This window comes from Drosophila melanogaster, chromosome 3L (assembly GCF_000001215.4).
Source record: "Drosophila melanogaster chromosome 3L".
NCBI lineage: Eukaryota > Metazoa > Arthropoda > Insecta > Diptera > Drosophilidae > Drosophila > Drosophila melanogaster.
The window spans coordinates 21,318,758-21,344,018 of NT_037436.4; the positions used below are offsets into that span (position 1 = coordinate 21,318,758).

Here is a 25,261-nt window from a genome sequence, read left to right on the forward strand (position 1 = left end):
GCCAGTTGTATGTTGGCCGAGGGTTCGCGTGGCGGGGGCGGCAACGACGATGACATTATTTTATTTATGCTGTGATAGTGAAATAACAACAACACCAAGACCAACAACTGAAATAACACCCATTCCCTTGAAATCAATCGCAATATTTTCGACGAGGGACGCGAAACGCATGGAGAATCTTCACACTTAACGACGAAAACGAGAAATTAACCAAAAGCTTTAACCAAAACATAAAGAAAAACACCAAGCAAATTGTTGCGAACCCTATAAATAGATTAATGTTTAATTCATAGTGAAAACAGCACCAATTAGCGCATAACCTATAAAATATTAGTCAATATGTTTAGCTAGTTACAATTTACATAGATGATATTTAATTAGTGGCTTCAAACAAAACACCAAGCAACCAAACAACCGAACAAAAAAGGGGAAAAACCAATACCTAGTTCAATTGTACGGAGCGAAAAACTAACGAATAGCGATTAGGAAAACTGGCCAACTGATAAGGCTGGCGAAAATATTAAGCTTATAGCATATAGGAAATAATAATAGCAACGGCAAACCACCCCATCTCCAGGCGAAAGCCCCGAATAGCGGATTCATTCAGAAAAACGTGCCACACAACCGGACGGGAGCGACGGACAACGGTAAATGTCAAAGTCATAAAGAGAAAACTCGGAAATGCCGATGAGAGAAAGCTCAGAGAAAACGTCAAAACTATGAGAGGCGATAAAAGCTAGCCAGTTACAGTTATATTGGGAGAAGCAATGCCAAGTGTCAAAATCGCAAAGAGAAAGTAACAAAAGAGAGACACAGCTTAACGAAAACTTCCGGTTATTTTTTAACCAGTAGATTGAGCATTACGGCCATATATTAACGCAAACAGGACAATGGAATAGCTTGTATTTATCAGTCGTTTTGCCTAAAAAAAGAGTTTATAAAAAGAAAAGAGAAAGGAACGCCGCAATAGGAGGTCATACAAATCCTCAGAAGAGGGGTCGATGATAATGTGACACAATTCTATTCAATATGCGCAAATAAAAGAGACAGTTTCGGAGTTAATTAGGGGAAAGCCTAGATAAAGCTCAGAGCAAATCCCGAATCTAAACCAATGAGAAAGTGAAAGCTCAGGATAAAAGCGTCAGCACAACTTTTGGCCAAGACACAATCCAATAAAATCGAAACCAATGGCCAGCACAGCGGTGGGACTGGGAGGCGGCGAAGGTGACCCCGGGGCGGGAGGACCGCCAGCGGGATCAGCGCATCCCGACGACGCCAGCAGCATGAGCGACGACGTCTTCGAGGATGCGGAGACCACCCAGGCCAGGATCGAGGAGCTGCGTCGCCGGCCCTTTGGCGATGGCTCCTACAATCCCCCCGCAGCGCCCGCCTCAGTTTCCGCCTCGATAACGACGACAACGACACAGCAGCAGCAACAACATCACAATCCTTCGCATCACCACCAATCCTCGCACCACCAACCATCCCACCACCATCACCACCACCACCACAGCCAGCTGAGTTTGACGGGCAGCCATCACTACCACGACGATGCTATCATGGCGCCCGTTCAGCGCTCGGCCACCGGATATCCTGGCTATCGTCCCTCCCGCGAGGCAATGCAGATGTATGCGTACGGAACGGATGACTACGACGATGACTATAACGATGGTTGGCGATCGTATCGCTACGATGAAGTGGACATGCACCCAGCCCCGTCCAACGCCCATCAGCAGCCCTTCGATGATACGGTTAACCACAAGACGATCCTGCTGGGGGATTCGGGCGTGGGAAAGACCTCCTTCCTGGTCAAATACAATACGGGCGAGTTCCGACTGGGTTCCTTTTCCGCCACAGTGGGCATTGCGCTTACGGTGAGTTTTGAATACTGCAGTACCACAGTTTGTAAGTAGAAACTACTCTAGCTCCATATGCTGTAACTCGAACCAAAGGATTACCGTTTTATAAACTACTTTCTCGGTAAAAGCAACATCAAAGCAATGCAAAGTACTTGGTAGCCTAACCCGTGAATTTAATGATATGCCAACTTAAATACAGAATGGAACTCTCGCATGTTGACAGATGTTGGTTCGAGTTGCAGAAGTTCGAGCGTGGTGCCCAAGCTGTGGAACTCACTTGGCCTTAAACTTGCGATTGTGGGCGAATCCGTAGCGCTGCCTGCTGCATGAAACCCGCACAGTAGCCTGACCCCGCCTACTTAACCAGCCGCCCCTTTCCCCGCCCATGTATTGACGCACATTCGAATGGGCTCGCTTATGTAGTAAGAGTACGTCTGTGTGCATTGGCCTGCTGTGTGTACCTAATTGGGGAGCAGTTCCTGCTTTTGGTAATATAAGTCTCCGCCTTCGGGGCACTGGGGAGTAAATAACTAATCCAAATCTCATAACAGACTGTCGTTTTTTCAAAATTTTCTCTATGGCTGTTACGCCTAAATTCGTTTAAATATTATTATTTGTAGTAGTGCCATTTACATACATATATTTCTAGTTTTCGGTACAGAGACATGTTATTACTATTCCGCAGTAAATAATAAAACTCTTTTCGCCTCCTAAACGTATTAAAAATGACAAGACCAATTGGAATCCTTTCTCGCAGTGCACCTTTTTACTCCGCTAAATAGGCAACATATTGTTCGGGTAATCGCCGGAGATTTTCTATTTTTGGCGGGCATGCTGAAATCCCCCAAATTGATTTTTTCCCGCACGGTAAATATAAATCTCTGCGTTCGACCTTTTCCACGTTGTTGTGTTGTGCTGACATTGATGGCTGTCTGTGTGTGACTGTATGTGCAGCGCGCACTCACACACTCGCGCGACCTGTTGCTGTTGCCTTTCACTTTCACTCACCGCAATCCGCACCACACACAGATACGAACTCTCCCACGCTCACCCTCACGCCCGCACACAGGCGCAATCAGAGACACAGACACAGACAGACAGCCACCGCAATGGCCGCCAGTGAAGTTCAAGTGCAACGGTTTTCAGTTGCCTCGGATGTTGCTGCTGCTGATTTTCCCCCTGCTAGCCCGCTTTTCCCCATTGCAACACTAAGCGCGTGCTCAACTTCGGGGCACAAACATTTCTCCATCAGGGTGGGACACTGGTTCAGAAAACTACTTAAAACTATTAAACTTCGGAGCATTATATACATAAGATCCATATGATTATATAGCGGTAGCATTTGTATGTTTCAGGAATTTTCATATTTCTAACTAAAAATCTTAATCATATTTATTTTCACAAAGTATCTGAAATTTTGAAATTCTCGCCCTGATATGGAATTTCGCAGTATGGTATGGAATTGGAAGTAAGAAGAATATTCTGGCAAGAATCGGAGCACCCTATTGAACAGACACCTGAGTCCTGAAACCTACCAAATCCCCTTCCCGTTCCCCGCCACCTTTAACGTTTCTAGGCCAGGGTTGCTGCTGCTGCTCCTGATTCCAAGCCAAAGCCGAAATAGCCGAAGCCACACGAACTACAACTCAAACTGAAATCGGACTGAAAGCGAAGCCGAAGGACTCGGCTGCTGCGAAGGATTGCGAGGAATTGAGACTGATGCGACGATGGTTTTCTCCTGGGCCCGCCAGTCAGTCTAGCTGTGTGTTCCGATAAGCATCGGTCGCGCATCCTTCGCATCCCTCGCAGCTTTTCCGTATTTCCCAGCCAGGTGGAAGGCTGAACCAGCTGCTCCAGCCGAAAAAACACTCGGTCGCGAGTTTCCGAGCCAAGTAGAGTGAAGTGCTGGTTTGTGTCTGACTTTCTGAGGCGCGCTCATTAAAGACTTACTACATTTTGTAAACATTTAGTAAGCACTTGCATTTAAGCAGCAGTTCTTATTTACTTTATTACTTCCTAATTTTTATCCTTTTACCATCCTGCGCGCGTGTGTGTGCAAATGGCTTGTGTGTTGTGATGTCTGGATGATTTGACAAGGTCCTGCGCGTGTTAAAAATAAATAAAAACAATTATGGTAGACTGGCTTTTGCTCGGTACTCAATAATTGAAGGGCAGCGGAAAATGGTTGTAACCAACATTCTTTTGGCTTTGGTTGCGTTGAGCGGATTTGGGAATTTCGGTTTCCTTCTAATTGATTAATCTGTTTGAAACATTCTGAAGTATAAGTTATGCCTATATATGATACTATCTTGGTTTGTTAGGCATAACAAGGAACTAGACATATAATAGATATTTGTCAATACTAACATGTTAAATATTTTCAAGGTTTGGAACTGGAAATTACTTATTAACGGTTTTGAAGCTTAAAGGGACAAACACTAATTAATTCATTACCTTACTTATGATTATTAAGATGCTAGAATGGAAATATGTATACTTTTTTAAAGACTTAACACATTGCCGCCAAACCAACATATTTTCGCAGAAAACCTTTGGTTTAAGTAAATCATTGTTGTCATTTTCGGCGAATTCTGATAATTCGGTTAATTGGAAAATTCAATTGTTTTGCAGAGTTCTCGACTCATTTGCCACTAGCTTATTGTCTAAATTAAATTGGAATTTGATAAATGCAATTAAATGTAAGCCAATTTATACCCGAACCTTATGTCTCTCACATCTTAACCAGATTCCATTGTTGTTTACTCGGACTCGGGTTTCATTCAAATGCGCATTAATTATGTGGGAGTCAATAACTGCTGATGAACACAAAAGTGCCGAGGGCCACGGTGATGATTTTCCATTGATATCAGCTTTTTTAACAACGAACTTATATTAGTGTCTAACAAGCTAGAAGCTGAGGTACATTCCTTAAGTGGCTTTTCGCTTTAAACGTTATTCATAGAGATAAATGAGCCATCGATTTTCGAAATTAAAATTAGTTTTGCCTATCTGCGACGATTTGAAAAATTTCAAAAGCGGTTGGTTGAGGAGAATAGGTCTATAAAGCCCCCAAAACTTTTCTTTCACTGCCACAGGTGTCCTCTTTCTTGTCGTTTCGAAATTTCCTGGGCCGTCCCCTTGGGGTGAAAGTCACTTGAACCGTCGTTTAAGCCGATTAGTAGCACAAATCTCCTGGGTGGTGAGTGCCCCTCCTTCAGAGGAGCCCTTTCCTTTGTCCCTCCGCTCGGAATGACCACTAATATGCACTGGAACTAAATTGTTGTGTGGCTGGCCTGGCAGTTTTATGAAACCTTCGCGCAAGCACTTCGCCTTTTGTCCTGCGAATTGGCTCACTCGCCAGTTTGAAGTTTTACTAAAAAAAAAAAGAATGCCGGGTGAGTATTCTACGGAAGTTAGCAGAATAATAGAGCTTTTTGAAAAGTCTCGATCCTATTAGCTAAACTAAACTATGAATTAACTAAATTAACTAAATGTTAATTGCAGAAACTTCATCATAAAAACCCCTTTTTAAAAGTGAGTCAGGGTTACCTAAAACGAAAACCCTTAATGAAAAGGTAAAGCCTACCATATGAAGTATATATTTTCTTGAACAGTATCAACATCCGAGTTTAAATAGTTAGGTCCATCGAACTTGTTTACTGGCTTTAAAGATATCTGCATTACATTTTTTCAAAAGTCTATTTCCTTTGCAAGTAACATACATTTTAGAACGGCCCGGTTCGGAACACTACGTACATCAAATAGCTACCATTTTAATCACAAAGAGTACTAATTTGGAAATTTAATATTAATTAATTACTTAAAAACAGTCAAACAATTAATTATAAACAATGGAAAATAGAGGTCAATAAAACCAAATTGATACATTTTTGCAATGTAAGATATTTGGTTACTCGTTATCGTTGGTTATATTGATAATCTTTTCCCGATCCAACTATAAAATTTGTTGCAAAAGAGATTTCTAGCTCGAGCGGTGCTGTATGTCCTTTTGCGTGGGATTCAGTCCATCCATCTGGCTCGTCATTTCCTTAAAGCTGTCCGTGCAAACAGGAAACAGACAATGGTCTGGCGCTTCTGTCTGCTCCTTGTTGCCGTTTAAGCGGCGTGATTGAACGCTAAATTGAATGTAAGTCAGTGTGTCCTTACATCTGTGTGTTCTGCTTTCCTCTTGGTGGTTGTGTGCCCTTGTGCGTGTGTATGCGTGGACAGGACATACTTGTACGCTTACACGAGCATTCTGTACTGAGTGGGAGATCCGGCGGCGTCGGTAGCTGTGCAATGAACCGTTCCGGTGGCTATTCCCCCACTTTCTTCCCAGCGGACCAACCACTTTCTCCCTTTCTCCTTTCGCTTTGTGCGATTACACGGCAAGCTGCAAATGGGAACGGGAGTGGGAACTTTCGTTTTTGCTCACCCAATTTATGAAAGAAACTGAAAAATGCTGCTTAACTTTTAACTTTGAACAAATTTTGTGGAGTCCGGGAAAGGAAATTTCGCTTTTCCTTTTTGTCTCTCCGCCTTTTGGTTGTTGTCACCTACAGCGATGGGGTACACTGGAAAAAGCATTTTCGATTTGAATCAACTATTTTCACAGTCAAAAGACCTTCCTTTGAATGAAATATAACAGAATGGAAGCTCATGAATTAATATTAATTGTATTTTTCATAACTTAAGATTCACAACAATTTGAAATAGAAGTAGATTTTGTATTGAAAAATTCTTTTTTTTCTTACTAACAGCATTATTTTAATCTGTAGGGTATGAAATAGAAAGAAAAGCATCAGCTGGGGCGAAAGCTGCGACAACCCAATTAAAAACTTTTGTTATCAGGCACTGCGTTTTAAGTTGATTTAAGTAAATTGCTCGATGGCCGTTGGGAAAGGTTGTTTCATGGATTGACACCTCATTGACCCGCGAGCGGGGTCACGCTGGTGGAAAAGGGTCAACTTTTTGAATATCATTTTTCATATTTGCATAAGGGGAAGCGAAATGCCCACAGGCCACAAAAATGTCTATATAGAATTAAATTTAATTCGGGCATAATTAAAGGTCTCAATTTGTGTGCGTTGCTAGGAATGTGTTCCTAATTGGTAAAATTAAACTTTTGTCTGATTTTGGCTGAAAGCCTATCCGATTTCAATGTCCTTTGATGCGAAATGTTTGTTATTAATCTGTTCACTAGGTCTTTATTTCAACCAAAATTTAATTTAAAACCAAGGCCGTTAAAACATTTACTAGATGTAAAAATAATCACAAATATATTCAATAGCAATAGCAATTTAAGTTTTTCCAGTAACAGCTGCCTTTCAACGAACCTTTCTCCATTTATAAAATTTGTCCCTGGGTTATCCGATTTCGTTGCCATTCCATCTTTAGCACTTAGCCCCGTTTTAACTGCTCTCAGAAAAGCAGTTAACAATTCGCACGTGTTCGCTGCCGTTGACCTGCATTTAACTCCCCCCGTCGAAGGCCGTCATAAAAAAGCGCTTTAAGGAGGTCAAAAATAAAGGTTGCAGATGGCGTGGGATGGATGGATGGTGGAGTTCACCGGGATCTGCTGGTCCCATAACTTCGATAAACCAGCTTCGAACGCCTCAATCCCACCCCAAATCAGCCAAATCAAAAGGGTTTTGTCTGAAAATTGAAAGCCCAACAAGCGTATTGATATATGTATTGGCATTTGGCCATTTGTTGAGCTGCGAATTAAATTAAAGTTCGGATGAATTTTGCTCTACTGCCAGCAGCAACCCCAAAGCCATCAAAGTAAATAAGAGTTCAGCAATTTTTGGTAGATGAAATGTGATTTCTAGTTTATGTATTCGCTTACGGGGGGTAAATTTATGCGTTGTGTGTTATTGAAATTATTGATTTGGATTCAATAAAAACCTTCTAGAAGTATATTTGAAAATTTATCAGCTGCGCACTTGCTGTTAGCTTATTGATGGCTTTTGCAATTATATAAAACTTAAGAATGAACTTTTATTTATTTTTGAATAAGCATTTTAAATTTTTATTTATCGAAATTATATCTTCATCTTCTAATCTTTAAAAATATTTATATTAAAAATACATTCTGGAAAATAGCAAACTGGGAAGTTCCCAGTTCCCAGCCAAAACGCTTTTTGGCCCCAAAAAGTATGCTAATATTATTGGCAGCATTCCCGTATATACAAGCTATTTGTAATCACTTAATTATACTGGCGCCTTGGCCATTCGTGGTTACTAATGAGCGGTAGTTAATCACAGAGTTGGACCATTACTAACCTTTGACACCCCATCCCCCTCCTCACCTCCTCCCCTGCTTTAGCACTTCACCAACTTCCTCCTGCAGGACGAGCCAATGCATAATGAGCCAAAAATTTAGTTAGCCACGGCTTCGGTCCGCTGATTTTGCTCCTGCTTTCGCTTTTGGCGGCGTTGCGGTTTGCTTGCCAACTGTTGATTTAGCGACAGAGACCGCAACCAAACATCGTTCACCACCCACTGTTCCATTCGTATCCACCCACCCACCGCCCACTTTCACCACTGTTGTCAACGACAGTTGTTGTTTTGTGGCCCCGGAGCATTTGTGGGTTTCGGTTTTCATTTCATTTCGCCAAAAAGGAGAAAGCGTGGAAATTACATTCAATTTGCATCTGGTGGTTTATTGTTTTATGTCGAAATATTCATGTATTTTATGAACAAACCCGTACATATTTACGAACGCACGATAATGAAAGTTCCCATCTTGTTTGTGCTTTTAATGAGTTTAAATGACTTTGACGGAACCTACTGAGTGTGAATATGAAAGTGTGCGTGTGTGTGAGTGTGTATCTATGACCTAAACAAACTTCAGTTTTGGGTTACTTCTTCCTGGGGGTTGGTGTTTTCTGTTTTCAGCCCATCAATAATGAAGACACTTCCGACATCCGAGTCGAGATTATTGATTTATGTGCGTGTGTTAAATATAGAATCAGGCCAATCAGCAGGAAGTAAAGAGGTTTCAAGAAGATGCGTCGGCAGCAGACAAGATATCGGAGTGATTCCATCGCTAGTCCGTCGGGCTCCCGCAAGCCCTCCATTTCGGTGGCCACCCCAACGCCGTTGGCCAGTGGATCCCCCACTCGCCGGGAGTCCCTGGTCAAGCCCACCTGGCAGCACATCACACCCGGCCAGCTGCCACCCAAAACGCTGGACAAGATCAATGGCATTGCCTCGGACGATTCGGACGACGATGGCTATCCGAAGAGGCGACCCAGCGTGATTGTCCACCAGCGCCAGCAGTCCATCTCCCAGCAGCCTCTGCTGCCGGAATACATGACCTCAGCCTCCATATTCCGGGATCATGCTCCACAGACATCGCAATCGCAGTCGCAATCACATCATCTGCCATCTGGCAATGGTTTCATGGCCCGATTGAATAGCGTACGGCTGGCCAGCGCGACGGAGCAACAGCCACTTCTGGATTCCGGAGGAGGAGTATCGGCAACTGCCGTGGCCAGGCCACCTGTTGCACCGGCTCCAGTTGCTCCGGGACCGGGAAGCGAGGGAGCCAGCGCAACGCTCTGCAAGAACGCTGGACGGGCACTCATCCGCATGATTTCATCGAGCAAGGCTCCGGAGGAGGAAGACGAATTCGATATCATGGGCAAGGTGAATAATACTGGGAAAACGGGAAATTAATTAGGAAAATATCGAATGAATAGTATGATAGATTGGGAAGTAAGTGAGATAAAATGAGTGCAAAAGTTGTTAGGGCACTAGCTACGAAAACTATTAGTAAATTTTTTAAAAATGTTACGAAGAAGGCAGTTCAGTCAATTTTTCATAAAACTGAGCTGTATGTTTTTTCTGCCATATAAGTTTTAAATTGAAATATTTATTTATTTGCCAACAATAATACTTTACACATTTTACTCGTTTCCTAAGGATACTCTCCCCCGTTCACTTCAAAAAAAGTGACACAATGAAAAACCCCCTTGTTGCTTCAACTCGTCAACTGCCAATTTGCATTTTCCAAAAAGCGGCGACAAAGGCGTTCTGAGGAAAAAACAAAATATATGTGCTTTATTATGGGTATATTTATCTGCAACTTGACGAGTTACCTCCCCCAGTAACTTGGTCGTGAGGCCGCAATTTTATTTATATAGTATACCTTTTTGTTGGCTGCCTCCGACTTTTACGAACAGGCTTATATTCGTTCGCGCCCCTGATCGGCTTTTGGCCTGTTTTACAATGTGATTTACATAAGCAGGCGAAAAGGAAGTCATAAAATTCAATAAAGTGCAGAGTGACAAAGGAAATTAAATGCGCAGACAACAAGGACGAGTAGAAAGTTGGAGAGCAAAAGCAAAGTTTCTTGCGACATTTGGTTCCGTAGAACTGCAGCTGCTGTTGATTAGAATAATTCGGTGGAATTATGACAGCACTTCGGGCGGCGACTTCCTCCTGTCGTCCAAATGCCAACACAGTCGTGAAAATGAAAAATATATAAAACAGTAGCTGCATAAAATTCCATTTACTTGACTCGCTCGTTAAATGTTGACTGCTGAAGAGGGGACTAGTCGAATTTGCATGAATCCCGCTTAAAGGCACTTAAAGCCATAGATGGGTAATTATTTTTATATTTATTCCGCCCATGAATAGAGCTGGTATTAAGGCAAAGAGAAACACTTTATAAAAACGTCTGAACCTAGAATATTAATTTATTTATTTGTTTATTTTATATTATTTTTATTATTGCAAATACAGGGATTTATTTGAGTAGGTCTGCTCACCGTTTTTATGTAACATTTGTGCTGGGTGACCAGCTGCTAGCTGAGAAATTCCCTGGAAAATCAGCAATTGCATGTTTGCATAACCAAACCAACTTTGCGTATTTTAGTCGAGCCAACAGCGGCTATCAGCAGTAGCCTTTAAAAGCATTTTAGGAGGTAAACTGAAAGGGGGAAGTGCCTTACGGTAAGGATATCCCGAAACTGAGAGCATTCAACACTCCCGCCCGACTGTCATGTAAAATTCATAAGCAGTTCATTAAATATTTAGCTGGAAACATTAGGTTGCGGCATAAATTATTATGTGAAAATCGAACCACTACAATGTACTTAACAATTCACGTATCACATGGTTTTCTTTGGTTTTTCTTGGCTTTCCCCGGCGCCCCCTTGGCATCCGAAAAATAGGTCATAATGCTGGGCGATTCGGGAGTGGGCAAGACCTCACTTTTGATCCGTTTCCGCGATGGTCGCTATGTGCCGAGCTATTTCCTCAGCACAGTTGGCATTGATTTTAGGGTAAGCGCTTCATTCCCGCCGTTTGTTCTTTTCCATTCTGTTCAAATCTCTGTGTGTCTGTCGGTTCAGTTCCCTCTTTCTGTATACTGTATGGTTTGTTGTCAATGTCATTATCCTTCTTGTTGTTAATGTTTTTGTCGTTATTGTTGATGTTGTTGTGGATAGTGTTCCTATCATTGTTGTTCTTTCCACATAAGTGTTTTCTCCTCCTCTCAGCTTAGTTTATACACATCACTGACTCTGTCTGTCTACGAAATCTACATCATTTATCTCTCTATTTGAACTGTCCATCATTGGGTACACAAGGAAAATTATTTGCATTTAATACAGAAGAGGTAATAAATAAATCAGTTAATCAGTTAATTAACCTCTGAAAATTGTAAAATATTTTGTGTTAACTACTAAATGTAAAATTTAAGAGGTAGAATCGTCCGTCCGTTCGTAGGTCCTTCCGTACTTGGGAAGTATAAAGCTAGAAAATTGAAATTTGGCATGCGGGGTCTACCGACGCAAAATCTGCTTGCTACAGCACTCGCTTTACTGGTTGATTATCGCCATCACTTTTACACTTCCATCAGCTAAGGGTAATAGTCGCTGCTTTTAGCCACATTATACTCTTTTGTCTAACAGTTTTTTAAATATGTTAAATATAACGAACATTTTTTAAAATCTACATTTAAATTATCCATATTAATTTATAATAGAACATAAAAACTTCTTTCCGTGTGATACACTCCCCCTGTGTGACTCCCTTTTTCTGAGTCCTCTCAACAGTTGTCAAAATTCTGTATGCGATTTTCACCTCTGTCTGTATCTTTCCACCCCGCTTGTTTCTGTCGCCTTATAACCGCTTGTTTCTGCCTCTTTCGCTGACCCGTCTATGGGCTGTGGTTTTCATGATTTTGTAGTCGCCTGCGGTTGTCCTCTTTACGTTTAGTTCTTGTTCAAACCCAACCTCCTACTTTGTTGATAGAGATAAAAATCCTTGGGGGACTGTTTATTAAAAAGCATGTGAACTTGAAAAGGACTTGTTGATGTCTTATCCGTGTCTTTGTCAGTGTGTCTGTGTGTGTGCTTGCCGTTTGTTCTTGTTCGGTGTATTTAACCAGTTGTTGTTGTTGCTTTCAGTGTGCTTATTATTGTGCGCGGTTTAACATTTAGGGACTTTGTTATCCTGGCCGGAGGCATTTCCTTTGCCTCAGTCTATAACCTCCCATATATCCATCCTCCTTTCTATGTGATTCATGGCTCATAAATTTATTAAACTACCCGTGTTACCTATCTCTCACACTCTCTCTCTCTTTCTCCATCCACTACTATTTGTCTCTGTCCCGGGGAATTTTACAAGTGCCCCATGCGTTTGGCGTTTCCTTGACTTTAAATTGTTGCCATGTTTTCTATATTAAATGTGTCGACTCTGCCATTGTCTAACCGTGGCCTCGGGGATGCACCTCATCCCCATAGAGTCACTCACACCCACTTCGCCGGCTTCCAAGTGGGGCATTGGGGAATGAACTGGGGAATGAAATTTAATTCGCTGGGGAGTTGTTCATGTTGATTTTTCAACTTGGCTGATTCTTGGCCAAAGTCTAAAGTAAACGAATATCGTGTATGACTGCTTGCCAATTTATGGATAATTAAATGTTTAAACTCCCTAGATGTACGAAAAGTTATCCATTTGTGTGTTGTATGATATGTGCACGCATTCATTTATTTATTTTCATTTCAATTGAAATTATATATACTTTTTTTTACTTTATATGTAACTAAGTATACGTTTCCTATACGTACGAAAGAAAATACGATTTCAATATAAGGTATTTGGTAAGGATGTAGATGATATACAACAATTAAATGGATGCATTTTAAGTTTACCTGAGATTCTAATCATTACAACTAAATTTTAGTTATGACAAAGAAAGAAATAACTCCACATATTTCTTTACTATCATTAAAATAAAAAAAACCTTTTGAAATGAAACCAACGAAGTGGTGGCGCTTCATGAGCCCAGTCTATGATAAGCCAGAAATTCTTGGCTCATCTTTTTAGTCGTGTTTTCTTCTCATAAATACAAATCAAATCAAGGCAATATGCCGCACAGTCACATTAAAGTGATGACACCCCGTACTTGAATCTTTTGCTGTGTGTCGTGTATTTTTTGTGTGTGTGTTTTTTTTATGTATTCCCTGGCCCGTACACTTTTATGGTATTGACTGACTGTCTAAGTAGTTAGTGGAGAAGCAACATGGGGCCATCGTGATGCCAATAGCCGGACGAACCCGCAACGTCTGCTGTTCATTATTCGGGTAAAAGAAAAACGGAAGAGGAGGTGGCTTATCACTCTGTCGGATCCTTCGACCTTTTGGCTTTCATCAATTCAACGGATGCCCGTACTTATGAATATTCCCCCCGACCTCGTACTCCATTACTTTTAAGAAGTGTGCATGTGAAATTTGGGTAGAGACCACGTTGCGCATAAGTTACATGTATTAAGTATACGCAACGGTATCCCCCTCGTCTGCAAGCATTTTGCTCCCATTCTATTTGTAGTTTAAAGGCACGGTTTTTGTGCATGTACATTTCGTAAATTAATTGCATTTTACATATCAATTGCATTTCCACGGCCCGGTTTCCTGTTTGGCATTGATAAAATAATAAATTAAATATCCTTCAATTATAAAAATACCAACAGAACAAAGTGGTGGTCGTCGATGGAACGCGCGTCAAGCTGCAAATCTGGGACACAGCTGGTCAGGAGCGATTCCGGAGCGTTACCCACGCCTATTATCGCGACGCGCACGGTGAGCTACCCACGAGTATTATATATTATTATATATTTTTATTATTCAATATTTAATCTTCAAGCATTTGTGGAAAAATGCAGTACTAAAACCCAATGCTCGATCTGTTTAGAAAACCGAAATTCTCCAGGTCAATGAAATTCCTTCAAATTGTTAGGGGTAATTTTTATTCAAAGAACATCCAGTTTTTCCGTTATTTCCTCGTGCATATAAAGAAAACAGAAATGGAGTGATTTCGTAACACACGGAAATGTGATCATTTTGCACATATTTAAAAAAATGTATTAGTTTGATGTTATATCTAATACACCACATATTTATTGAAGTTTGAATGTATATTTTAAATTTCAATTACTTTATTTTTTATCGAATAACTATCCTTGTTTCGGATGCACTTTATCCTACCTTTGCTACTGAACCTAATTGCATTTTTCAACCGAAGCTCTACTGCTGCTGTACGACGTGACCAACAAGACCACCTATGACAACATTCGCGCCTGGCTGGGCGAGATCCGGGAGTACGCGCAGGAGGACGTGGTCATCGTTTTAATAGGTGAGAGATCGGGTTAAAGGGCCTTGATTGAACTTAATCAACTTACGAGCTTCGAATCGAATCAACTTTTCGCTTCAATCCGCAGGCAACAAGGCCGACTGCAGCGGCAGCGAGCGGCAGGTGAAGCGGGAGGATGGGGAGCGTTTGGGGCGGGAGCACAACGTGCCCTTCATGGAGACCTCGGCCAAGACGGGACTCAATGTGGAGCTGTCCTTCACAGCGGTGGCCAGGTGAGTTCTCCTTGCAACGCCATCCTAAATTCGATTTATTTCCAATTGGGAAAAAGACATATTGATTTAAAAATATATTAAGTATCTTAGCTATGTAAATTTGATCAAATTCACAAGATAATGCTTGGAATAGTTGAAAAGTTCAGTTTTCGTTTTTCATTTCTTCGAAAATGAAGGTATTCAGATTTAAAGCAAAGCTTTTACTATGAGGTTTCTATAGGCATTACTATAGGTTTCTTACAACTTGTATCCATAATATACTCTGTTTTAGGCTTAGTACAGAATTGATTAATACAGAATTAATTTTAGGAGATACGTATATTACTAGAACGTGAAACCACTATGGAATTCTTCGAAATTTCCCCGATCAATACATTTAATATCTTCATTCTCATTTGCAGGCAACTAAAGAGTCGCGGCTACGAGCACGGCGATGATGGAAAGTTCAATGTGCATGATTTTGTGCGTGACAATACAAAGGCGCGCTCGGTTTGCGCCCAGTGCAGGAACATGTAATTGAAATTGGCCAACTTGCGGATGACAGAAGAGCCATATCCTCCCGATCCCGCGCACAAAGACAACAATAAGCCCGCAGCCAGTTGAGATGGGAAGTGGGGCACTCGAAAGGAAGCAGAAGGACACGTTCGATGGCGCAGAGTCGAAATTCTGCATTTATTGAAACAAACCCAAAACGACAAAAAAGAAAATCACACAAAGACACTCGATAAGATTGCACCAATTTTGTAAGACCCTAGACGGAAGGTAGAGTACTCGGCATGTTTTGTAGGTAAATGGGGATTTCGGGGCGGAACGGGACGCGATACGCATAATTTTTATAGGGCAGGCCATTGGCATTGCGGCATCAGTAGGCCCGGTGCATAAATATTAAACTATATATATATATATATATATGTATATATACATACAAATATCCGTATACAACTGCATAAATTACTTTAAGGAGAGAGCCGACGGAACGCAGCAAAATCATGCCACATTGAGATTTATCCAGCACGCCGTTGGATTTCACTGAGGATAGAACTGCTTGGAGAATATATACCTACCTAAATAATCCAGAGGAGATCTCGGGATACTACAATTCCAATTAATGAGAAACAATCACTCAATTTACCTACTATTAGTTCTATTGATTTACTCCTAATTGTTAAGTGTTATGGACTATCGTTAAGTTTTAGGTCCAAACGAGGCCCTGAAAATTGTTTACACACCCCACTAATGAATACGCTACGCAATTAAGTTAATTATTACTAATTACGCCTGTGTAAGCCCAATCAGAAACCCATTCCCAAACCAATTTGAACAGCGCGCCCAGGCAAAGGTGTTGCGAATAATCAAAGGCAGTTGAACAACTTGAACATATACTATACTGAGCTACTACAGCAAAAGATAAAGAATCCGATGCATGCATATATCACGGAATGAATGTAAACTAGCTACTAAAAAGCGTTATATTCAAGCAGACGTCAAGTCTATACCATAAACAGCAAATACATATTTACATTGAATGTGGTTTAAAAAACAAGGCGGCAATTTGTTTCATTTTTGGGAAGTGCCCTACAGTACAATAGCATATTTTGAAATTTGCGCCCAATACAACAGTTGTTAGCAGCTGCTAACTCACATACTCACCACTGCTGTTAAGCGCTACAGGCGATGTTTTGCAAAACATCGCCCAACATCGATATCAAGAGAAACGTCGAGCTATCGAGAAAAATATTGAATCGACAGAACATGTGCTCTAGCTCCAGCCTCGGGAAACAAAACAGCGTAAATTGATAGGAATTTGATAGTTAATTACCTGGTAACTATGGCTGATCATGCTTTTCATCGGCCCGGGCCGCTGAAACAAGCGAACAAGGCTCACAAAACGGGTCGTCATCGCTCCAAAGGAGCAATAGACAATGCCCAAAAAGGTATGTGGAAATCTTAATAGCATCATCCAGAGTTCTAACCCACATGGGCGTTCACCTTTCACAGGGAAGATTGGACTGAGGCCTATCTCCCACAAGCACAAGCAGCAGCAGCGCAAGGAGCAGCGTCGCAACCAGATGAACCAGCTCAGGAAAAACAAAAGGGAGGAGGTGTTGGAGCAAAAGAGAAAACTAGGTGGTCAGAACACAGCTCCCTTTCTTGTGTGCCTACTACCCATGCACGAACAGATTGATCCCATGTCCGCATTGGAAATCCTAAAGAGCTGTGACAGCGAACTGGTCGTGGAGAACTCCCCAAGTGGCATTGTTTACATCAATCTTCCAAGGTTCAAGCAGCGTTTCGCTTTTGTCACACCACCAGTGGGACGCGGAAATGAGCTAATTGCCCTGGATTACCTTAAGGTTTGCGACACCACCCTGCTTTTGACCACCGCAGCCTTTGGCGATGACGAGATCTTCGACCGCTGGGGTCAACGGATCTTTAACATGATGTCAGCCCAGGGAATACCCACTCCGGTAGTAGCCCTCATGGATCTGGAGTCAATCAATCCCAAGCGTCGTCCTGCTGCCAAGCAGGCGGCTCAGAAGGTCATATCTAAGCTGTTGCCCGAGGAGAAGATCATGCAATTGGACACCGCTAGCGAGGCCTTGAATGTTATGCGGCGCATTGGAGGCCAGAAGAAGCGCATCCTCCATAACGTCGCCAATCGGCCACATCTCTTTGGAGATGTGGTAGAGTTTAAACCGGGCTCAGATCCCAGCGACGATCTGGGCACACTAGAAGTTACTGGTTTCTTACGTGGACAGTCTCTTAACGTGAATGGTTTGGTCCACATTCCCGGCTTGGGTGATTTCCAGCTAAGCCAGGTGGTGGCCCCTCCAGATCCGTATAAGCTAGATAAATCGCGCGATGGAGAGAATAGTGAGGTGCGTCTCTTGGATCGCAGTGATCCCTCTAAGCGCACTTCCCTTCAAAGCGAAAACATACCCGACCCCATGGACGCGGAGCAGACGTGGCCCACCGAAGACGAGATTGCCGCATCGCAGGCGGAAACTAAAAAGATGAAGCTTGTTAAGCGTGTACCCAAGGGCTACAGCGAGTACCAGGCTGCCTGGATTCCGGATGTGGAGGAAGTGGAAGACCCAGACGGTAAGGATGACGATGACATGAGTGAAGATGATGATGACGACAAAGAAGACGATAATGAGGACTTCATGTCGTGCGACAACAAATCCTTTGAGGATGAGTACGAGAAGCGGGACTCAGACACTGAGGAGTTCCAGGACACCGTGTCCGTGGCCTCGGAGGCTGCCATCAACGACGAAAAGTACGATCAGCAAATGGACTTCCAGGAGGAGCGTGAGACCCTGAAGAAGCTGCAGCAAGCACGCACGGATCAGCTTTGGCCCGATGAGATAGACACTCCTTTGGATGTGCCCGCTCGCGAGAGGTTCCAGAAATATCGCGGCTTAGAGTCCTTCCGAACTTCGCCTTGGGATGCCAAGGAGAATCTTCCCGCTGACTATGCTCGCATCTATCAGTTCCAGAACTTCGACCGCACCAAGCGTAGGATTCTTAATGAAGCCAAGGAGTTCGAGGGCGTTCTGGTAGGGATTTTCCAAAAATTCGGTTTTATAAGATTATAATGTTTTTGCTTTCAGCCTGGTTTATACGTCACTCTTTATGTGATAAATGTTCCTGAGAGCCGCTGGAATGCCTTCAAGTCCGCCCAGCTTATGGACAACATTATTGTATATGGAATGCTACCCCATGAGCACCAGATGTGCGTAATGAACGTGGTACTGCAGCGAATGCCCGACTCGGAGGTGCCGCTGAAGTCTAAAGAACAATTGATAATCCAGTGCGGCTATCGTCGCTTTGTTGTGAATCCCATTTACAGTCAGCACACCAATGGGGATAAGCATAAGGTAATATTTGGACTAATTTGTAATTGACTATTTATTAATGGATTATGTTTATCCAGTTCGAACGCTACTTCCGTCCGTACGAAACAGTTTGCGCCACGTTTTACGCACCGATTCAGTTCCCTCCGGCACCCGTGCTGGCCTTCAAGGTGAATCCCGACTCCACCCTGGCGCTGGTTGCCCGTGGACGCCTGCTGTCCTGCAATCCAGATCGTATTGTTCTCAAGCGCGTTGTTCTCAGCGGTCATCCCATGCGTATCAATCGCAAGTCGGCTTCTATTCGCTACATGTTCTTCTACAAGGAGGATGTGGAGTACTTCAAGCCTGTGAAACTAAGAACCAAGTGCGGACGGCTGGGACACATTAAGGAGTCACTGGGCACGCACGGCCACATGAAGTGCTACTTTGATGGGCAGTTGCGATCCTACGACACTGCTTTCATGTACCTGTACAAGAGAGTCTTCCCCAAATGGACCTACGAAGAGTGTCTGGTGCGAACGGCGGAGCACGAGCGACAACATGCGTCGGCAAACAGGAGGAGCTCGCAGCAAGTGGCCATGGAAGAGTAGAGGTGTGTGCAAATGGATGGATAAATAAGTGATCGATGGACAGTGCGAATAACTTCTGAAATGAGTTTATATTATTGTTGTTACATTTAAACCTCTAAAAGTATGAAACCTACGAAGTGTCCATTCGGGAAATGTCACCCGAAAAGTACATAAAATATGTACACAAAAATCCCGCATCGATAATTTTTTATATGTGACTGCGTTGTATAATAGGAATAATAGAATTATATTCACAAACAATTGTCTTAACTTAATGGTAGAGGCAATACAATATACATACATATAACATGGATACGTTTAAAAGCTTGTCGCATTGCACAAGGATAAAGAATCGGTCAGGTTCTCATAGAATATGGCTAATACAGTTTTGTGGGGGGACAGGACATAGGGCAGGGATGGGACTATGATTATTCAGTAATTGGTGGACAGACACTTGCGACGCTTCTTTTGCAATTGCTCGATCTGTTCGCTTATTTGGATTGGTGTTTGGAAACCTCTTACAATGCTGTTGACAGTCAGAACCGTGGCGATAAACTGGGTAATAGATATGTGCCAGGATTCGGAGATGTTAGTGCTGCTGCTGTCCCCACTGCTTGTTGTTGTGGTCCTGGACTTTCCGCTCGCCTGACGAAGCTCCTCTTCTAGAGCCACAAATAGACGGGTAGTGCCAATGGGTTCTGGTGCAGGAGTGGTGGGATTGCCATTGCTATCCGGTTGCTGAAAGAAAAATTTAGTTTTGTTTTGATTGTTGGGAATCTTTGAAAAGACAAAGCAAGTCATACCTCATCGCCACCCATATTTAGCTGGGTAAAGCTCTCCAGGCTGGGCTCCTTTTTAATATTGCTGTTTCCAAGCTCCAAGAGATTCTCATCTAAAAAATGAACAATAGTTTTGAATGGTACTTTCACGTTTTAAAGGCTATACTTACAAGCCCTTTGCATCTCTTCATCCTGGACCAGACCCATGATCTCTATGATACTGCGCCACAACAGCTGAAAATTCTCCTTACGCATGTGGGGAATGCTGTGTTGCGAATTTGAAGCGCCTTCGTCCGGCTGGTCCAGCAGATAGCCAAGACTGCCCAAGCTTCGCAAGTCCGTGGCATTCGAGTCAACACGTTCTAGACGTGTGGCCGCAACAAGGTCGCTGATCTGTGAGAAATTCGATATAGTCTCGACATTGAGAAGCATGTGATCAGCGGCCGCAGACGAGGCTGCTCCGGCTACCACATCAGCTCCCACTCCCGCTTCGGGCGGCGTAATGCGTGCCGCTCCCAGATCTGAAATATCCGAAAATGTGTCAATCGATTCGTAACGGCCCTGCTGGCGAAGCTGTCGCTGGAGTTCGTCTTCGTCCCGCCCAGCATCTGTGGATGTGGCAGTACCCTGGAATCCCGGCAGGTCCACATAGAAGGTTGAGCTGCGATGCGCCAACGAGGAGGTGTTAGAGTTCACCGACAGATTGGGAGTGCGTGACAGGTCCATAAATGTGTTTCCCGAGATTCCGGCCAGGTTGTGCAGATGCTGGGTGGCACTAATCAGGGCAAAGTCATCGGCATCAAAATTGTGATCCGAGGGCGAGGGCAACGCTTCCATCGACTCGGAGGCGTCATTACTAAATAAGAAATGCATGGTTTTAGTTCGTTATAGTTTGGGCCTCAGAAAACACTCACTCAAAGAAATCCTCCGCCTCGAAAGCCTCCTCGGCATCATCTTTTGTGCGTGGGCGCGGGCGACGTGATCGTTCAATCTCCGCTTTGGACAATAGGGGCGGAAGATGTAAAACGTAGAGGAGTTTCAGCTTCTCCATGTTCTTGTTGGAACAGACCAGGCCCAATGCATTGATGAGCTGTCCGAAGTCGAGAACACCAGTTCCCTTCTTATCAGTAAGCTGGAAAACGAAAACAGAGACATATAGATTCATGCCAATTCTTATTCCAAGATCATTAACATACCCTAAACAATTTTTCGCCAATGTCCACGCTGACGCACTTACGCCAGGGTGTCAGTTCCGTAAAAAGTGTGTGGAATACCTCATAGCTGACACTGTAAGCCTCGTATCTGCCTCCGGAGGCGCCGGCATCTTGGATCGGTCTGCTTGTCGACTGAGGGACCAGCTGGGGAGTCTCAGACAACGGGCATTGAACCTTCTGCTGCTGCTGTTGCAGGGATTTAAGGGCGTGCTTTTCCTCCCGGATGATAGTGAGCAGCATATGCAGTTCACTGCGGTTGAAATACGGATTCTGGACGTAAGCCTTGACAATGGTCTTCTCGTTGTCGATATCGAACTGTCGCATCGTTAACCGGCGATGCTTGTTGCGTAACTCCTCGATGCGCTGCTGTGTGATATCCTCACCGAACTTTGTGTATGCCTCATGGATCAGGGTCTGAACTGTTTGTGTTTGGACTTTACGCTCCATCTTCCGTTTGTCCGTCGTAGGAGGCACCTGGTACTCTGGATTGTAGACTCCCTCCAGGTAGTTCTGCAAAACTAGCATGGCTTCGCCATCATCTTGGCAGATCAACAGTTTGTCCCTGTTCCATTCAATGATCTGCAGTGAAATCATAAAAATGATCTTGGCGCCCTCGTAGAAGAAGCAGTCCAGGATGTGCAGCGAGCTCTCGTAGCTGATCACGCTCATGAAGATGGTAAGGAACCAGGAAATGGAAATCATCTTAATCACACCCAACTGCTCCAGATGGCCGTGCAAATCAGGCAAATGCGTCTCCACTAGCTCATTAAGCACACCCTGATCGATTTGGGCGCCCACCACTTTATCCTTGTAGTAGTCCGGTAGTAAGTTCTCGCACAGGCTGGCCAGCATCCAGAATGCGTTCTCCTCATCACAGAAGAGCAGGAACACCGACGACACAATATTCATGGCCTGACAGTAGCCCACTTGTGGATTCCGCAGCGCATAGGCCTGAAGGACTCTCCGCAGAGCACCTATGCCATCGGTGCTTTGAAATGCCGGATGCTCGGGCAGCGAACGCGGCAAGTCCCGATCAATTTCATCGTGGGCAAAGCAGTTCTTTATGCAAGCCGCCTTCTCTACGAGATCCTCGTACAGTCCGGGATTCATCTCCTTGTCGTGGATTGCCCCCGAGAATATCAGCCAGATCTCCTGGCGCAGTTTGTCAGGAATACCCTCCACTATTAGATTTATCACGTCCGTTGTGCGGAACATTCCAATGCCCCGTCCGAAGTCCCGGAAATGCGCCTCCCAGCGCACCATCTTTTCCTCCTGCTTCTGTATGATCTCTGCGCTGAACTGTGTCTTGAATGTGTTCATCAGAGCGGTCTGCTTGCTCCACGAAATGTCGTACTTAGCGCGTTCGCGACTCAAAGGACTGCGTTAAATAATATGGTTAGGATCAATATATACATGTAAGTATAGCAACATAGATTTTTAATCTAACACTTACACATGAACTCGAGCCAGAAGGTCTGTGATCTTGGAGATCAACACAGCTCTGTCCACGATATGAGCAAACATGAAAGGCACATTCTCCGATGTTATAATTACAATTTGGTTTTCGAAACGTTGCTGGCCATCATCCTTCTTTTCAACGCTCTAGAGTGCAAACAATAATTAAAACTTATCGAAATCGAGTACATTTATGGTCTGCGAACCTTTATGGTCTTCATGGGTATAACCACGCTGACCAAATCCTTTACATCGCTACGAAAACAAAAGAAATTCGGCGATAAGTAGATAAAGCCCGAATTAAATCGTTTTGAGTAAGGTGTCCAGATATTGGCCTTAATCTTTCCGTCAATTATTTCCGATTGTGGCAATCGAAAGTAAATACGAAACTCCTCGGACTTTTGGCGAGCTGTCAAATCCCGCAGTAGAACTGGTTTCTTGGACGTTTTGGAACCCAACCGTGAGAAATTAGAAGTATCGTGGTCGACCACAGGACTATCTGGATCATGGATTAGCTGCTGTATGGCCATTTTGTTGAGCTGCTCAATCAATAAGTGTGCATCGCTGGCGTTGAAGAGCATTGTAAAGTTGTAGGTCATGTTATTGGTGGTTTTTAGATAGATGGTATTCGCATTTCGGCTGATGTCTTCCAGCTCTGCGAAGCGTATAATACGCTTGATCTCTTGACCCAGCATGTAGGAGTAAAAGCAGACGTGGTTTAGCGAAATGTATAGCTGACCCTGCCTTGGTATCTTGTTTTTTACATAACTGGAATTCAATATTCAGTAAATATGGACCTTTAATGTATACTGAACATATGCTTACGTGGCCGAATAAGAGATAACTAATCGCTCTTCCTCGGGCATTTTGAAAATCTGTCTAAACTTTGATTTCATAACCTTGAAATCGGCCGATTCGCCAGTGTCATCTTGATTGTTTTGCGTGTACAAAGATTGGATCTTGCATATGGTAAAGTTGGTCACCTCGTCCTCGTTCTCCATCTCGTCCAGCACTTTAAAGAGATTAGCTTTCAGCCATTCCCAATCCTTAACAATCTCATCCTGGGTAATGCCAATGGCGATTTCTGTAGGGAATAGATTCTTGTTAATCTTTTTTATATTTTTATCTATAGAACACGACTTAAAAACCATATCAGCACAATATGGATATGGAATTAATTATTCTACAGGCACAGTAAGATACCAAAAATTAGTTTAAACATTTTTTACTAAACTTTAGGATAACACGCATTTCAGCGCCTTGCGCATGTTGAGATGAAAATGCCTGGTTTTCAAGTACCCTACTCCGTCAGTTGCCTTCTTTTCTTAATATAATATAAATTGAATAACAAAAGGAACGATCCAGCCTCCGCAGCTTTTGTAATCAGCTCCGTTCCATGTTTACGTAAGCGCCGAGGGAACCGTAGATGAAAGAAATATTGGCATACTCCCATAAATGCGAGTCAAAGCCCGATGATTCACGGTCACCGATTGCTGGACATACGAAATAGACCCGAGGTACTGGAACTGATAGAGCGGATGAGTCTGAGATATTGGACCTACCGTAAGACACCTCCGACGAGGGCGTCTGGTGGAGGATGCGATAGGGTGCCGGTTTGGTGTTCATCACGCTGTCGTAGGTGCCCACCAACATGGAACCGAATCCGCGTGATTCCCCATGGCCACGTCTCTTCTGCAGGACAAAGTATCTCGAGTGCATCTCGGCAATCCTGTGGGCGAAAATTATGGTGTTCACCTTTAGAGTCGGCTTATCAAGGGGGGAGGGCCCCACTTAACGGGGGCTATTTTCTAGAGGGCGGTGTCTGCACTTTTCTACGCAGCAGGAAACAGTTGGAAATCAATTTTCAAGCTGACTTTACACAGCTGGCACTTTTTGCGTTTCGAAATCAGAACCAGCGATCTGAAGAGTTGGAGTCTTGAACTTTTGGCTCAATTAGTTATCAACAAATGCATTTCAACTAGCTAGCTGCAAGTACGACGTTTGTGCCTAATCCAAATACGTGATCGGCGGCTCCCCATTCCGCCTGCACTTCGCGATAATCGCATTCCATGAGATGTCTTCCATAAACATAACATTGCATATACACATGCCGTCCATTCCAATTCACCCACACACCCATGCAGCCGTGTTTAATTTGGATTTTCGGCAATCCTTCGATTCGGCTGCGGACTTGGGCTATAACTCACCAAAATGCCGAGGGAAGCAGCAGCTCCTTGGGCTGAATCCACATTTTGATTGTTCTTAGCCCGTGCCAGGCTCTAAATACAAAATTACTCTTTGTTTAATTCTGCATCGAGCGCTGATTGCTGTTTTTGTGGCAAGTGTGCCCGTTGGCTGGAAAGCACAAAACGCACAAAGAACTAAGCAATCTATTGTGAATGGGTGCACTCTGCGTCCGATTTTTGAATCAAATAGTTAACGTTTAGTTAAACCTAAGAATATGAATCTGTATCTTAACTTCAATTAAGCGAAATATGTTCTCTCCAATTTAAAAACTTGTTGGCTTTTAGAAGCCGAATAGAGAAACAGAAAATGTTCATTATTAACAGTTTAATATTACGCAAAGTTACCATATAAATTACATAGTTAGCCTTTAGCTTTAAATCGAAACTGAAACCTCTCATTTATA

General features: G+C 43.3%; 3 protein-coding genes and 1 non-coding gene across 10 annotated transcripts; 2 read left to right on the forward strand and 2 right to left on the reverse strand.

Moving 5' to 3' along the window:
* The first annotated feature begins 16 nt into the window (after positions 1 to 16).
* Positions 17 to 16,270, forward strand: Rab26. 6 transcript variants are annotated; one of them, NM_001275222.1, is made up of 7 exons: positions 17 to 1,874; positions 8,831 to 9,512; positions 11,042 to 11,152; positions 13,846 to 13,954; positions 14,397 to 14,507; positions 14,593 to 14,737; positions 15,139 to 15,433. In NM_001275222.1, the coding sequence occupies exons 2-7, from the start codon at positions 8,871 to 8,873 to the stop codon at positions 15,251 to 15,253; spliced, it is 1,233 nt and encodes a 410-aa protein (NP_001262151.1). In that variant the 5' UTR covers positions 17 to 1,874; positions 8,831 to 8,870; the 3' UTR covers positions 15,254 to 15,433. The 6 variants fall into 6 exon arrangements, with proteins under 6 accessions (NP_001262151.1, NP_001287142.1, NP_649303.2 ...); NM_001104188.3 differs by having other exon boundaries at positions 1,250 to 1,874; NM_001170017.1 differs by lacking the exon at positions 17 to 1,874 and adding an exon at positions 3,624 to 3,828.
* asRNA:CR46068 (antisense RNA:CR46068) lies at positions 14,253 to 14,754 on the reverse strand. Its single transcript, NR_133291.1, has 2 exons — positions 14,554 to 14,754; positions 14,253 to 14,451 (listed from the first exon to the last, which is right to left on the reverse strand).
* A 187-nt stretch (positions 16,271 to 16,457) lies between the features above and the next one.
* On the forward strand, positions 16,458 to 19,475 carry Tsr1 (Tsr1 ribosome assembly factor). The gene is made up of 4 exons (NM_141047.4): positions 16,458 to 16,671; positions 16,736 to 18,297; positions 18,352 to 18,618; positions 18,675 to 19,475. Exons 1-4 carry the CDS (start codon positions 16,566 to 16,568, stop codon positions 19,182 to 19,184), a joined length of 2,445 nt encoding a protein of 814 aa, NP_649304.1. The 5' UTR covers positions 16,458 to 16,565; the 3' UTR covers positions 19,185 to 19,475.
* On the reverse strand, positions 18,924 to 24,959 carry Tbc1d8-9 (TBC1 domain family member 8/9). 2 transcript variants are annotated; one of them, NM_001275224.1, is made up of 11 exons: positions 24,819 to 24,959; positions 24,174 to 24,340; positions 23,437 to 23,695; positions 22,818 to 23,379; positions 22,610 to 22,758; positions 21,139 to 22,534; positions 20,857 to 21,074; positions 20,569 to 20,798; positions 20,113 to 20,463; positions 19,967 to 20,055; positions 18,924 to 19,901 (listed from the first exon to the last, which is right to left on the reverse strand). In NM_001275224.1, exons 1-11 carry the CDS (start codon positions 24,860 to 24,862, stop codon positions 19,596 to 19,598), a joined length of 3,771 nt encoding a protein of 1,256 aa, NP_001262153.1. In that variant the 5' UTR covers positions 24,863 to 24,959; the 3' UTR covers positions 18,924 to 19,595. The 2 variants fall into 2 exon arrangements, with proteins under 2 accessions (NP_001262153.1, NP_649305.1); NM_141048.2 differs by having other exon boundaries at positions 19,393 to 19,901; positions 20,113 to 20,798.
* Positions 24,960 to 25,261: the final 302 nt, after the last annotated feature.